The sequence below is a fragment of the Pollicipes pollicipes genome, unplaced genomic scaffold, assembly GCF_011947565.3.
Source record: "Pollicipes pollicipes isolate AB1234 unplaced genomic scaffold, Ppol_2.1 Scaffold_7261;HRSCAF=8764_pilon_pilon_pilon, whole genome shotgun sequence".
Lineage (NCBI taxonomy): Eukaryota > Metazoa > Arthropoda > Thecostraca > Pollicipedomorpha > Pollicipedidae > Pollicipes > Pollicipes pollicipes.
Genome location: NW_023597054.1, coordinates 5,529,836 through 5,544,737, shown reverse-complemented (window position 1 = coordinate 5,544,737; position 14,902 = coordinate 5,529,836). Strand labels below are relative to the sequence as shown.

At 54.5% G+C, this 14,902-nt stretch overlaps 1 protein-coding gene across 1 annotated transcript in view; it reads left to right on the top strand.

The window, feature by feature from the left end:
• Positions 1 to 2,553: 2,553 nt before the first annotated feature.
• Positions 2,554 to 14,902, top strand: part of LOC119112712 (protein Skeletor, isoforms B/C) — a 41,729-nt gene continuing 29,380 nt past the window's right edge. Inside the window, exons 1-4 of the mRNA XM_037236990.1 lie at positions 2,554 to 2,619; positions 9,079 to 9,219; positions 11,664 to 11,736; positions 14,169 to 14,277. Coding sequence (XP_037092885.1) covers positions 2,574 to 2,619; positions 9,079 to 9,219; positions 11,664 to 11,736; positions 14,169 to 14,277 — 369 coding nt within the window. The 5' untranslated portion in view covers positions 2,554 to 2,573. The remainder of the gene's footprint in view (positions 2,620 to 9,078; positions 9,220 to 11,663; positions 11,737 to 14,168; positions 14,278 to 14,902) is intronic.

Here is a 14,902-nt window from a genome sequence, read left to right as displayed (position 1 = left end):
GGTAGTGACCACAATTGTTTCGCAACAACTGTTGAAACAAAGGCCTATCGGGCGTCATGTGACGATGGTTCTGTATTTTGGCAGGACTAATCGAAACACGACAACGTATGCCGCGTGAAAGCAGGCAGCTGCTGGCAAGGTCGCTGCTGCTCGCCATACAAAGGGCTGCACGTCTGCATGAGGAGGCTGCGACGGCAACACATATCAACTTCGCTGCCCGCCGCGCCACGGACCTTCGATAGCACGATAAAGTGACCGATGCTCCGGCCGAACTCACCGGTTTCAGACAGAAAGAACTGTTCGTAGCGCGTGACCTACAAACCACGTACACATGAGTGCACAACAGCACCACCGAGCTGTCCGTCAGCCGCCCCGCCACGTGAGTTGGTCGGTGCTCATTCTTGAACCGCCATTGCGAGCGTGGAACGGACTGTCCACGACAGTCAGATGCTCGACGAGACTAATCATTTTGAGTACCAGGCTGACTGAAAATCGACGACCGATGTGCCGCACCGTCACGCCGTTTTATGAAGCTCTTATTTCATGTGGTACGTTCAACTGTGTATGCGTCGCTTAGCAATGAAAACGTCCACCATCATTGTAATGCTATTACCAATACCAGTGGGGTGCTGGTCCCGAATATGAGCCCATGTTGAAGGGAAAATAGAAATATTGGAACGCAAAGTAATGGACTGGCGCCGCTGCCAAAGGCCGGAGCAATGGAGCCGCCACATATTACGTCACTCATGGACGGCGGGGATGGGGGTGAGAAGGAACGTAACCGAAACGCAGCAAGGTGGAGACGTTACGCTCAGGTGTGGTAGAAAATCATGCCAGTTTTTATTAGCATTCAATAGTTTTTTATTAGCAAAAGTTTAAAGTCGCTAGCTATTGGCTACCTCTCATGACAAGCAGCACACTCGCCTTTGTTGCACGCATCTAGCTCAATCAGGTGCTAAAAGAACGACTCATTTTGGGAGTATTACGCTCTACACAGCGTAACGAAGGAGAAGGGGGTCTCCATGAGTAACGGGTGCGCCACCACGGTAGGTTGCTTGAAAAATTACCGAAAATGCCTAAAGTAATTCACGAACGGCCCCATACACATCAGATATTACTCAATTTTCTGTTCTTTACTGCAAAGTTATCCTACAGACAGACAGATTTCTTTAAATGGAATCCTGGTCTTCATAAGAAAGCAAGCCAAAAGCTATGTGACTGCGGTGATCTCAATTGCTATATTTTTACATTGTTACTGTACCAGTGGCTCGCATTGTTTCATTGCACCATACTCTTTAGCGCATCTTTTACATTTATTGCAATGTGGGTGATTACGTTCACAAACGCAGCAAGCTCATCAGGAGGCATGAATCTAAACGTGGAAATTTCTGCTTAGTAATGTCGTTCGTGTAGCACGCTACTTCGAGCTCCGGATGCTACACAGTTCAGACTGACTCAGCAGAACGTGCGGTTTTTGCGGTACCTCGCCGTCGCTCAGGGAGTCCCCGAAATTCCCCGGCGATCGCGGCCTCCCACTGAACGTCTCATAACCTTGGGCGGCGAGGATTGTGGAGCGATGCCGCGATCTGCAGGGCGACCCGCCGCCGCCGCCGACGCTGACGTCGCCACCACCGCCGGCCAGAACACAGCAGACCGCAGCGCGTGGCACAGAGAGCGGGCCGTTATCCGCTGACTGCAGTCTGTCTGAACCGCAGACTCCAGGCTGGCGAGGGACCCGGCGCAAAGGCGCCTGCTGCTCTGCCGGGCTGGCCCGTGCGCTTCCGTGCCACATCTTCTCTAAGCCCGCCGAATGCCACTCACTTTACATCATCGGCCCCACCATTTGGTCGTGATCGTTTTCGCTTCAAGGCACCATTTAAGCCAAGTCTCTGTTGTCGAGTAAAGAACTAGAACTCAAAAATAGTCGGTAGTCGGTACTCAAGTAAAGAACGCTTCACCTTATTAGCATTCCACTACAGCACAACATCATCGAGCAGCCGTGACAGATGGTTGACCTTGATGACGCCATTGTAACTCTCTAAGGGAACCTTAGACAACGCTGCTTCGATTATGGCGGCTGGTCAGTGGTATATCACTGGCGGTTACACACTGCGAGCAACGGCTCTGTTCGCCGCCGACAGATTCAATGACAGCAATGCGAGCACAGCGTTTGAGCCTCGTCACACGACGGGCCTTGTTCCGGAAGCATGATTTGTCTGAAAAACATTGCAAGATACGGCAACCGTCCAGACATGGACATCGTTCATCTTGCGCCTTCCGCCTGATTCCAACATCTGCTGTCCGTCAGGTCCGTTTACATTAGAGGTGTCATATCGGACTTCGTTATCGCCTCGTTTCCTTAGGGGAGTCACAAAATAATTTGTGGGTGACACACTGTGTCGTTTGCGATTCGGATGCGGGTGCGAACCGCGCTCGACACAGAAGCTGTCTGTCGTTCGAATCCTCAGCCGTCTCTAGTCTGCCCGTCATCCGCGTGGCGGCGCCACGGGCGCGGACTTCCATATAAAACTGTTGTCCGGCCGGCGGGCGGCAGTCACTGGTCGCGTTTCACCATGGTGCAGTGGACAGTGGTGTTCGTGGCCGTGGCCGCCGTGACCGGTGAGTGACGGCCGGGCGCCGCCAGGTCGGGCGCGGCACGCCCCCGGGCGGCCGGCGTCCGCTTGCGACAGGCGGCCGCCGCCGGCGCCGCGCCGACCGTATGCACTGGGCCACGCCGCCCCACCCCGCCCGCACCCAGATCACCGTCACGTCTCAAAGGATTGCACGGGCCCTACCATGGGTGTTGAAATACTAATGGGATAGGCCCCTGCCCGTTAATGGCATTTGGTCACGGCTTCGTCGCGTTCATGGCTGGCCTCGTCCAATTGTTTCCGTCCAACTTGAATTCTAAGTGGCGTCTTACCACAACCAAGTTAAACAAACCGGCTACTCTACCCGAAACCTTACGTAAGCCATCGGATTGGATTATCGTAATCTCCACAAGGTAGGCCTGCAGTTGGCAATGAGCGACACTAGCAGTGTCTTTCCTGGCTGGTGACTGCTTTGTGACCCCGTCGACCAGCAGGGTTGGCAGTAAGCAGCACACGTGCCCAAGCTGATTGGCTATGGGCTGATGAGCGTCAGCGGTCCGCTGCTGTCCGCTGTCCGTCCAACAGCCGCCTGTCTCGCCGCCCCGTGTTGGCTTTATGCTCGTGCTCGCCGGCTGGCGTCCGGCCTCACTGCCCCAGTAACACACAGCCGAGATAACTGTAACCGGCCGCGGCCGACGGGCGCGCACACGGCACAGCCGCGCGCCGTCGCCGGCTCCAGGCCTCCCATCATGCGCGGCCGATGGCGCCGCTCGGGTGCCGACCACTGCGGCCGCCGTGTCCGGCCAGCCGAACCCGGTGCTGTCGGCGGGAGTCAGGCGGCGCGCGGGGAGAGCCGGGCGGCCCGGCCGTGGCCCGGTCACCGCGCCCGGGTCACGGGCCGACCGCGCACCGCCGCGCCGCGGCGGATCGTGCGCTGGCCGCCGTATCATCATCGGCGTCAGCTGGCCGCGCCGCCTCGCCGGCGCCCGATCCACCGCGTAACGAGCACACGGGTCACGGGCCGCAGCGCTGGCAGCGGCCACCGGGCCAGCGGCTGTCGTGCTAACGGAGCCTAGCCCGCCGGCGGCGCCAGACAGCGGCCAGGCCAGCAGACGTCACCGGTCAGCCGGTAATCAGGGGATGAGCAGGGCCTGCGTCGTCTTTTCATGTCATGTCCATTGGCGTGACAAGAAATTCCGCAAAGAAGGGGAGACTTGGTCAATCGGATCCCTCGTACCGAGAGCCTTGACGGTCGCCGCACGTACCCGTTCAACACCTCCATCTCCTGGCGGTGGCGCAAGTGGACGCCTGCATTCACTGTCGAGAACGCTTTGAACATTTCCAACGGACTAAAGTGGGCCATTCAGACTGTTGGATGCAAACGGCGGTAGAAAAGTGTTTCGGGCTTGACAGCGTTACGTGTCTTTCTAAGTGCCTCGTCTCACGACGCAGTCGTGACATTGCTGGCGTTTCCAGCTCCCGTTCATCCGTCTAAGCCTGTTCGAGCTTGGCGCCGAGTTCACGTTGGGTAGATATGAGCATATGCATATCAGTGCTGTCAGGACAACTATCAGTGTATTTTGGCCCGTGCGCCCCCATGGTCGGCGCTATCACACCTGAGCGAAGAGCGCATGGTTCCGTTGTCTCCCCTCGCCTCACACCGTGTTTGCTCTGGCGCCGAGCACTGGGTCACTGCGCTCCACCTCTCGCGATACGGCATCCATCCGGCTCAGTTGGGCCTAGTGATGGTTTCAGGGTCCCTCTGAAGTGCACACCACCCTGCGCTCAGGGTGAGGCGGTCCCCAGCCCGATCGCTCGCTGCAGGTGGGTGAGCGTCGGCTCCGCCCGAGATCCCACTCGATGGTGACCCCGCTCCTGTTCGCAGCCGTCCGTCTGCGGGTCATCTGTCTCTCAGACCGGAACGGGATGACGCCAGCGATCAGCGGTGGCCTGGTCCCGACCATGACACGGGGTGAACAGCCGCGCCCCGTTCCCATCACATCATCACATCATCAGCCGGCGCCGATTGCGGCCGACGGCAAGGGCTCTTGCGGGTCGTCGCGACGTAACGCCCCACAAGCACGTGTTGGGTTTCACTAGCGCAAAGGTGTCACGGAAGACGAGTTTTCGAGAGCAGGCGTTGCGGGTGTGAGCATCTCAGACAGCTAGCTTTGAAAATAGATCACGGCGAGGTGTCATATCAACTGTGGGGCCCGTACACGCTACCGCCCAGCGATGGGCCGCGTTCCACGCGGTGCAAAGCGATCTCCGTCGTCTCCTTGCTTTCTACGGTCGTCTGGGTTATCCTGTTAAAACGCCCCGGGGTGCCGCGACTTTCACTGGCGAGGAGGTCAAGAGGTCGCTCTGCCGTCTCGGGCGTTCGACGTTTGATACTGGCAGCTGTCAGTAGAGTCCGGTAGAGTCTCTTGGGAAGCCCGCTTCACTCACCGACGGACATCGCTTTGGTGACGTCACTGCGGTCGTCTTCCATTTCAGTCAAGCGGCGTGGACGCAAGTAAAGTGTACGCATTTCATTGTAGCACTTCGTTTGACAGTTCGTGCCACCATGCTGGGAAGTCCCCTGCGGATGGCATAGGTAGCGCATTTTTTTGCGCAAAGTATTCCGCGTTTTCGTCCCTGGCCGTCCAGCACACTGCCTCAGGCTGAACGTGGCGAGTGTCACAGCTGTACATGGCACTGGAGGGCCCCGCACTATTGCTTCCTTGGAAATGGGTTTCGCCGTCTGAGCGTGTTTCTGTGTTGCATGACCTTCCCGCATTGACACGAAGCTATGCCCACATTTGTGATATACATGGAATCGCTTCACAACACCGGTGCTCTTGAATGATATCCTGGGCGGGGAAGCCTTGATAATTAGGCAGCTGGGGTAGGACATGCCATAGCTTGATGAAAAGTGGCTTCATCCAATGAACGCGAGAGCTAGGGGCTAGGCCTCCTCTCTACAAATTATACTACTATGCTTCCTATTGGCACCGATATGACGGTGCGTGAGTGCCTCTGCCGCACTGCGCTGGCTGTCCGAGCAGGCAAACGTCTCAGCTGACAGACAACATCTCAGCGGACTTGGCTGAAGCCGGTGGGCCTGGCTGAGACGGGCCGACTCAAGCGGCTGGTTGCAGTGGTTTAGCAGGTATTTGTCTCAGCCGTGTGCACACGCCCAGCCGTCATAACCACGCCCCAGCACACCCAGGCAGCATACGCTGTTTCGCTGACTGAGCTGGAGCCCAGGTAATAGTGTGGTCACTGTTTCGTCACACCACTAGCTAGCTAGCGCAGACACTGTCCAGGCAGCCACATATAGCTTGGAGCTGTTTTTCAGCAACCTGATACTAGGTGCCTTGATGCAGTCACTCCAGAAAAAAGCTCATACGCCAGTCGGCAGATGCTGGTGTCGCACGCTGAGAGCTCAGGCTTCCGCCGCTGTGTCCCACTGACACTCTGGCACTCTGACACTGACACTTCGGCCACTGTCCCGAGCGGTGGCACGCCGTGGCGGCGGCGAGGGCGGGCCGGGCGCTGCCGAGGCGCCCCTCCCGCACTGTGGGCCATCCGTTTCGGTGGCTGGCTCCGACGCGCCCCGAGTAACGGGCCGCCGGATGGCCGACGGGAGGCGCCGCTGTCGTCACAGCCGCCCTCCGAGGCGACCCGCCGCCCCACCTGCTGACCCCTGAGCATGGTCTGTGACATCGCAGGGTATTTGGCGGCATTTAGCAACGGTCTGCCGCCTGATTCCGACACTTGCTGTGCCGTGCATACCCAGCTGTCCAGTGATGGGAGAAGCGGCGTTGCCGCCGCCTCCTAACGGTCACGGTCGCGGTACCACGAGCAGTCAAGCGTGCAGCGCGCAGACACTTCCTTACGAGAAGTTATCGTCTCAATCACGACTACATCCCCGCGTCGTTACCATCCGGGTGTAACTCTGTGGTTTATGAATTGCTGATATGACTGGCCGCTTTATGAAGCCTACTGCTGCCGTCCGACGCTTTTTGTCGATACAGGTTTTGTGTGACACTGCGAATGCTGCAAAGAAACACTTTTTGTTAGCTACTTCACATGCAAATTCATACATTTACATGTAAAACGATTGCCTCAGATCGAGTCCATGGGGGGCAGGGGGGGGGGGGGGGGCGGAGCAGCGGAATGCAACTATGGTCGTGAATGCGCTCAAAAGCGGTCCTGTGGTGGCTGCCGTTTCCCGGTCATTTGACAGAGTCCAAAACCTAGCACTCTTTTGAGTTGTACTGTTACTTATGAAATCGTCCATCTCAGCTACAGAATTGTATGCGTTTAATAGGCGTAACGATTAAAACCTACGTTTAAATAGCACATGACCTTGCTGTCGCCATAAACGCTGCGGTAGGTCTGAGCCCTGGTCAACGTCTCACGGAGCAGCCAATGTTTTAGTAGTGGCTTAAGTCGCGACGCTGGCTGTCTCTTTGCATGCCAGTTTACTGTTTTGGTCAGGCATCTTAGTGAGATAGAACCATATCGTTACTTCGACATGCATTTCGCGTTTCGGTGACACGGCAGCTCCACGTGATCGTCACGTGCCACGTGCAGTTCCAGTTGTTCCGGCTGGTCATCATGTGCCGTTCTTGGCCATGAAGCTGCCGTGTCTGGCCATAATTTTCAATTTTTCACTAGTTTGTTGATTTTTGGCTTCCGGCCTAAGGAAATGGACTTACGGAAACGCGCTCTAGTCCATAATGCATTTGCCTGCGATGTTCACGAGGACATGATTTGCGTGCGTATGGAAATTTGGCTGAATCGCCAAATTTAGAAAACGGCAACGAGAGCTCATTTTTTCTCAATGATTGTTCTCTAAACTATATATTTTGTTATGGCCATTGCCTCACCCAATGCACGACCGCCTCAGAGATTTGTCATCATAGGAGGGCACGTCACGAGCGCGCTCCCCTAGCCGTGAGATAGCTTATATCATATCGTGATATTTATCGGTCACTGGTCAGAACACGGGAGCGGGGCATTTGGACGAGGGACACGTGGGAGCTGTGGTACTCGCCATGTTTTGTACAAAATCAACATAAATCTTTAACTGATGTATGGAAAGAACTGCCATCAAAAATATGTCTTGACGCACTATTTTGTGGGAACGCTGTTATGCTTCTGGTAGGGTGACTTTTCTTAGTTGACCATCTCAACGCCTCCGCCCACACCTGCATAAGCATTTGCCGCATCTTAACACAGCATTATGTAACGCGGCGCACTTGGAAGTGCATCGTCATCACTGCTGGCGCCGCTCCACTCTCTAACGAAATGCACGGGCGCAGCGGGAGAATGGACAGCACGAGGGTGGCTGTCGTAACTGGCAGTGACCCGCGCCTCTTCTGCAGCCGGCACCCCGACACGCGCGTCGCCCTCCGCCGCAGCGCGCTTTCATAGGCCTTTCGTGACTCCTGCTTCAGCTTTGCCTCAAATAGAAAGCTTGGCGGTGACGAGCAGGCCGGAGATCTCGCCATGCGGGAGTGCAGGATTGCACACCTTACTTGTGTTTGCACGGACGAGCTGTCGTCTCAGGGCGCGAAGGGTCAGCTCCACACGCTGCGGGTGGAGGTCCAGGCAACGCTCCCTAACCTGACCTACCAGACATGAGACCTCTGGTCAAATCCGGTCCGAGGTCTGGCCTGAAACCTGATCAAGTCTGGTCCGAGGGCAGGCCTGAGGTCTATTTAGGTCGGGTCTGAGGTCTGGTCAGATGGTGTGAGGTCAGACCTGATGTCTGGTCACGTCGGGTCTGAGTTCTAGTCAGACAGGGTCTGTCTTGTCTGTCTAGGTTTGGTAGGGACATCTGGTTCGGCGCGGGTTTTGGCCAGCACCGCCCGCCCTCAGGTCGGGTATTGCACATGTTCCCCGGACATTTCAGATTGTGCTCGAGCTTGTGCTTTCGACGCGCAACGCTCGTGATACGAAGAACAGCAGACGTCTTCGAAACCGAAATAGCCGATACGATACGTCGGATGCATCCCGGAACACGATTCCAGCGCAGGACGTCCACCTTTACAGCTTGCCAGCTGGGGGGAAACGGTGGCCGACAGCATGCGATAGGAGAACCCGAACATGCTTCAAATTTAGCGAGTGTGTCATTCAATGGTATTCAGTCTTATTCCGGTGCTGTCATAACAGCATGTGGGGTCTACAGGCTTTAGAAGCGCATAGTGCGAAGGATGCTATAAAACATCTCGTAATGTAAAAAATGAACGTAAACGTTTTCGCAGTTGTCATCTGAAGTAACCCTGAAAACCTTCATCAAGAGGTAAAACTGAGTTTTGAAATTTTTCTATACTTCCGCTGTAAGGCCCCTTAAGGTCTGTCACCCGAGGGAGCGCCAAATTCCTGTCACATCCATCGGACGGCCCCCGCTGTTGACCGCTAGATTGGCGGCCCTGACATCACACCGCCGTTTTCCGGAGACCTGCGCTGTGAGTCGTCTCTTCTGTGTCGGCAGGTGTGGTCTCGTCTCAGCAGTACTTCGGCAAGAAGCTCGGCTCGCTGAAGTCTCTCGAGCACGGCGTGCGCGGGGATGTGTACGCCGTCGACTCCCGGACGCTCCATATCCGCAACTTCAACTACGACGGACAGGGACCCGGTAAGAGCAGCCGCGCGGCCGCCGCCCAGTGACTGGGCCGCTAGGTCAGACGCTGACACGGCCCTGGTCATGGCGGGGTCAAATCGTCATCATCGCCTGTGGTGAGCCTGCCGTCCTAGTGGGCGTATATCCGCCTTTAAGATGTTTTTATACCCCACCGCACCTACTGGATCGATGACCCTAACTCGCAATGAGCAGCGCGGATTGCTCGCAAAATGTTGGAAAATTGCTGGGCATTAGCACCTAAAATAGGGATAACTGGAATGCAAATTCTAATAACATGTAAATCATAGAAGAGGAGTGTCAAGCTGTGGCTAGAATCTCCACTGCCGTGGCGATTTAGCGCTGGGTCAGTGTCATGTGACGCACGACCGCTGTCACGGCCAGCAAGTTCAGATGAGGGCCGCGGCTCTACAACAGCTGTCTGTACAGCCGGATGCGACTGCCGCCGTCGCGGGCTCTCCGCATGTGCGTCAGAATTCACCCTGGCTTTGCCTTATGGTGGGAATACTGAGAACATTACAACACTGGAGTATGTACACATCGACGAAAGCCGGTCGTAGTCATAGGACGGTACGGACGCCGGTGTCGTTATGCAAATGAAGTCAAGCTGTGCAAGAGCACTGTTGCCTTGGAGCCCCTGAGGGCGTCGTTTCTCCGACTTCCCATGCCGGGTGCCAAGAATGGCCAGTTTTCAGGCAATACCGGCCAATTAGCTTGGGCGTCGTAGGCATGCAACGGCGCAGTTCTCATTTAGGAATTCAACCAGTTAACGCATGGTCAGCAGTCTGTTGACTTAGCAAGTAATGCACTAAATGGCAAGTGATAGGCTCAACACCAATCACCTGCGATGCCGCATTGCATGCCATCATTAACGGCATAAGGAAGTTCACAAATAAAAAGATATGAGACGAGAACCTCTTAATGCCTGTGCCAGTTGGAATCGTGGCAAGGGGAAAGAGCTTATATTGCGCGGCATTATCGCTCCGCTCACTTAATTTATTAATTATCCACTGTTTTGTGATCATAATTTTATTTAAATTCGGCCATAGTGGTTTGTTTTTGCGCTCTCCTTTCGTTTTCAACATCTACTCATTTTGTTTTAACTGCGACTCCTGTTGCATTTTTTTCCTGTAATACATAACAACGTTTTTATCATCCCCCGAGCAAAATCGATCTTTGTACGTGTACAAAACGGACTGGTGGCGGCACCCCACCCTGTCCAGGTCTTCTCCGCGGACGCGCGCCGCCTCCCGCCTCACTTTTTACGTAATCAGCGAGGCGTGAAGTCCGCAGAGCCACGGTCCACAACTTACAGCACCACAGTTTGTTATAGCTAATAGTGATGCACAGTTCGTGGTACGAAAGCCATGGTACTGTGTGGCCCACAGTATCACCATGCACGTTAGCGTGCAGTGACCGATTCCTCAGCCCGAGGCTGCACAGTCGTCGATGGAAACACGGATGACCGACATAACAACAGCCGTGCTATTTGTCTTCAAAATATTTGAACATCTTCCCATTGAAGCAACCTTACTCCCGTAGCCTAGTTACGTCACGTCTTCTCCGTATTTCCCGCCTCGTGGCCACCGGCTACATTACGGCACTATCCTAGAGCTCCCGGCCGCGAGTTCGGCGTCGGTGGCGTGTCGGTCGGCCCGGTGACGTCACGTGTGACCCCGCCGGTGGCCTCATACCCGGCTTGATGGACACGGCCATGCCATGGCCTCCGTCGACGAGACCGCAGCGACCGCGCGTCCTCTCGGTACGCTGTGACTAATCGCACATTGAACGATTCGATACGGTATATGGATTAAAGTCGGTGGCAATCATGCCGCGCCATTTGTCACCAATCGCCGATGGACCGTGACGCTCCTCTCCCGCGTAGCGCAGGCGACCGCAGCAGCTGTCAGAGATCACCGGCTCCCCCCCCCCCCCCCACCTGCTAGCGCCTCCAGGTGTTCAGGTGCCGCATGCGTGCGACTCTTGAATGAGCTCTCGGAGAACCCGTTGAATTATGACGTACGAAATCCTTGTGCGACACTGATTGCTTTTGAGGTGTAGGGAGCACTGTCTCTCAATGCCTCTGAATCTTCAGAATAGTCCATCGGAGATGGCAAAGTAATGATGCATCGGTGGGCGTGCTATCCTTCTTTCTCATGGGTCTCAGATATTTCCACCTCCGCTGCTCCGTATGCATATCCCTTGGCGGCGGCGTGTGAGCCGCCTGATAATCCCGCGTCGGGATGTGTCACGGACCCCACCAAGGAGGGCAAACACTTATTGACCTGGTGCTGGTCCAAGCTGCGAACACGTGCCCGCTTTAGAAAGCTCAGCGTCAGTGGTGGTCGGCGCTGGCCGCTGGCGGGCGCCGACGCCGTCACATCCGGACCGGTCGACGACCCGGCCGCCAGCCGACTGACTTTCGCCGGCGCTCGTTTCAGATGCCTTTTTCTATGTGGGCAGCGGAAGTCGGCCATCCAACGCCGGCTACAAGGTGCCCGACGAGAACGGAAGGTAGGGGTCTCGGGCCGACAGTCGGGCCGGCGCCGGCGCCGGCGGGTTGCCGACCAGCTGGCGGCGCATCTGTCAGCAGTAGCAGCCCGCACTGCTGTTAGCTAGACTGCGTCACACTGCTTACAAGCAGATTTTCGAGCGGATTGGTTAAGTGCCAACGCATGTCTTTAACACTAGTTCTAAGCAGTAAATAAAAATTTCAGTGAACATGATGAACAAGCAAGGAACGTTGGGTTCGGAGACCTTAAATCTTAGGTGCGGGGCTGAATCAATTTTGAATGTACGGCCCCGGCGTTCCTGATGTCCTCCCACTTATGAGGTCCAGATCGCACGACACGTCGGCACAACGGCATGCACCCTGTGTTTTTCGCATTTTGTCTTGAGCCGTTCTAGCGGATATATGGCTTCATCTGTGTTAATTAGGACCCGGGCCGCTATTTATCTAAAGGTCAGCTCATTACCACCTAACAAAGAAAAGGCTCATGCTGCTCTCATAACCTACTTACGACGAGGTGTGCGTGGCTAGTCCAACACATTTTCGGCTTAGTCCTTATGTCTCACTGAAGACAAACCGGCGACATGTGTCACAAATCAAAGAAGATCAGGCACAAGGATTCGGTAAGGTTCCAGCGAAATGAGCTGGACCACATACGCAGACACCATTTGGTCATCATAACCATTTCAGTTATCATAACCATTGTCATAGCCATACTAGGTTTAAAAACGAGGTCAGCTCAAACTCCGAGAAAAGAAAACATAGATGTAAGCGTATTTGTCCATTGCATTATTATGTCACTAAGTGATATGGTCAGGTGTGCTGTTTGTGGAGCTCACGTTGGAGGTATAGAGATGTGGCTCTGTGGCATATTCTAACATTGCGATAGGCTTTAGATTTGAAGCTGCCTAGAGATGCCACATAAGATGCAGCTTGCTCACGGATGATACTAAGCACGAAGTTTCTGAGCAAGCGCCGCTCGTTAAGTACTTAGCGAGCAACGTTTCTGGGCCGACAAAGCAAGCCACAACCAGTTTTTTCAACCTTTCATGTGCAATGACCGCAACGATGGCGTACAATCCGTGTAATTCATCTCGTAAAGTGCATCGTAAAAAGGCGAAGAGCTTACCATTGTACCCTACATTCGTATTTGCGCCGTCTGCTTAGCACCGGTAAGACCTTCCCATTGTCAGTCCGGCGCCGTTCTTTTGTCGAACGCGCTGACCCCACGTGACCAGTGACGTCAAGGGCGACGAAAGAGCGTCTCGCTCTGTGTTCTTGCTCGAACGGACCGAGAGAGCGAGGCTCGAACTAGGCTGCTGATGCGGGAGACGTCGGTTTCATCAGCGAACGATTTCGAGACCGTTCGGAGCCGGCTGGGTTGCGAGAATCCAACGCGTAATGAGCGTGGGCGCCCCGGCAATGTTCATGGCCCGTGACCGACGGCCGTGCGCCCCACTGCCGCCGGCGCCGGCGGCCATCCAGACTGCGCGGCGCGGTCACCTCGGTCGGCCCCAGCTTCGCTTACACAACCGACGTCGACACGGCTGTCAGGTCGCCGCTGGCGCGATCCCTGCCGCGCCAGAAGCCCGTCTTTGGAATGGCAAAATAAGCTTTGCATTGGTGCAGGTGCTCTCTGCAGAGCGAGGTGGATGTCATTGGGTGTACAGGATGCAACACGTAATGCACGATGCCGCCATGACATTGCAACCAATGGCAAAAACATATCTTACACATTTCGCAACCGGCAGGACACTGGGTAACGGTTGTTTAACCAGAGAGAGGAAAAGGAAAGGCGACTTGAGTCTTCAGAATCTCGGACAACAACAAAGCAAAAATTGTTTTGAATAGCTTTGGAGACAATGTAATTCAAGTTCATTCCAGGCTATATCGTAAGGACGTCGTAAATACGACACTGAATGACGCTTTTATGGTTTGGGAGTGTTCCTTCGTTATGCGATAGCAGTGGCTCAAAATACAATGGCAGGCAAGTGCTGTTAGAGATATTGAAGTTCATTCTCTTGCCACTTTGCCGCAACTACAGTAGAAAACTCCCAAAATCAAACTGCTAAAGAAGCTCACAAGGAGGCAGGTGCATTTGGTCGCGGCTGATCAAATCACGGGTGGGGCACAATGCTGAGATGTCGTAAACACACGCCATGCATGCATGTGGCCGTCGAGAATAGTGCCGGTAAGTGGATGAATATGCCTGCTGAATGATAACGGCTTGTGAATAAGCTAGCTGCATCACATTAAGCAGATTGAAGCATCTTCATTGCTCTCAGCTCATGAAAGCCCACGAAATATTGGAAGATCATGCATTTGTTTGCAGTAATTCCCTTGTATAACGCCTGTGAGATGACGAAATACTGTGCCAAAGACCCATAAGCTTGAATGGCTCAGTTTCAAATCGCAACAAAACTTCGTCACGTTTCAGCACCAAGCCGTTGGGAGCCTACAAGAATAAGCACGTGACTCTGACGCTTCCCAATGGCGTCACCATGGACAAGGTGCAGTGGGTTTCCGTCTGGTGCAAGGCCTACTCGGTGAGTACAGACTCCAGCAGAAATCCCCTCGAAGGAATACACGCTCGTCCGGTGCAAAGCTTGCGCGAGGAGTTAAACCTTTCAACCTGCATCTCAATTTCTTCCGAATGCCATGGTGTAACAACTGGCCACTTTTTTAAAATCATGGTTGGGTTCGAAAAAGCTTGGTTCAATAACATACTATGAAAGGCATGTCGTCAGCTCTCAATTAACTGGAATTTGATAAGTACTGCTGGAAAGTGATACATTGTTATAACGGTGCCTTTATCTTCAGGAACACGTCCTAGGAGAAACCGCAAAGTTGCAATCTCTCAGACTGCTGGATGTTTTAGAGCTGTGTGAATTTATCATTTTCATTATGTGATGGTAAATTAGCGGGCAGTTTTGGAACATCCAATCCCCTTAACCTTGCAGTCTAAATTTCATGTTTCCCAATTGTCATCAGCTAGCGGATGAGCATTTTGGCGCAAGCCCGTGTCTAAGGAAGTGCCAACCTAGCATCGGGACAGGGGTCAGCTGATGGCCACTTGTCATTGTTATTCTGATGACAAAGCCCGCCCGGCACCGGAACTACGCGTTTTCATACCGGTCTGGTCGGTCGCCTGAAGACGGACCGGGGACCCCT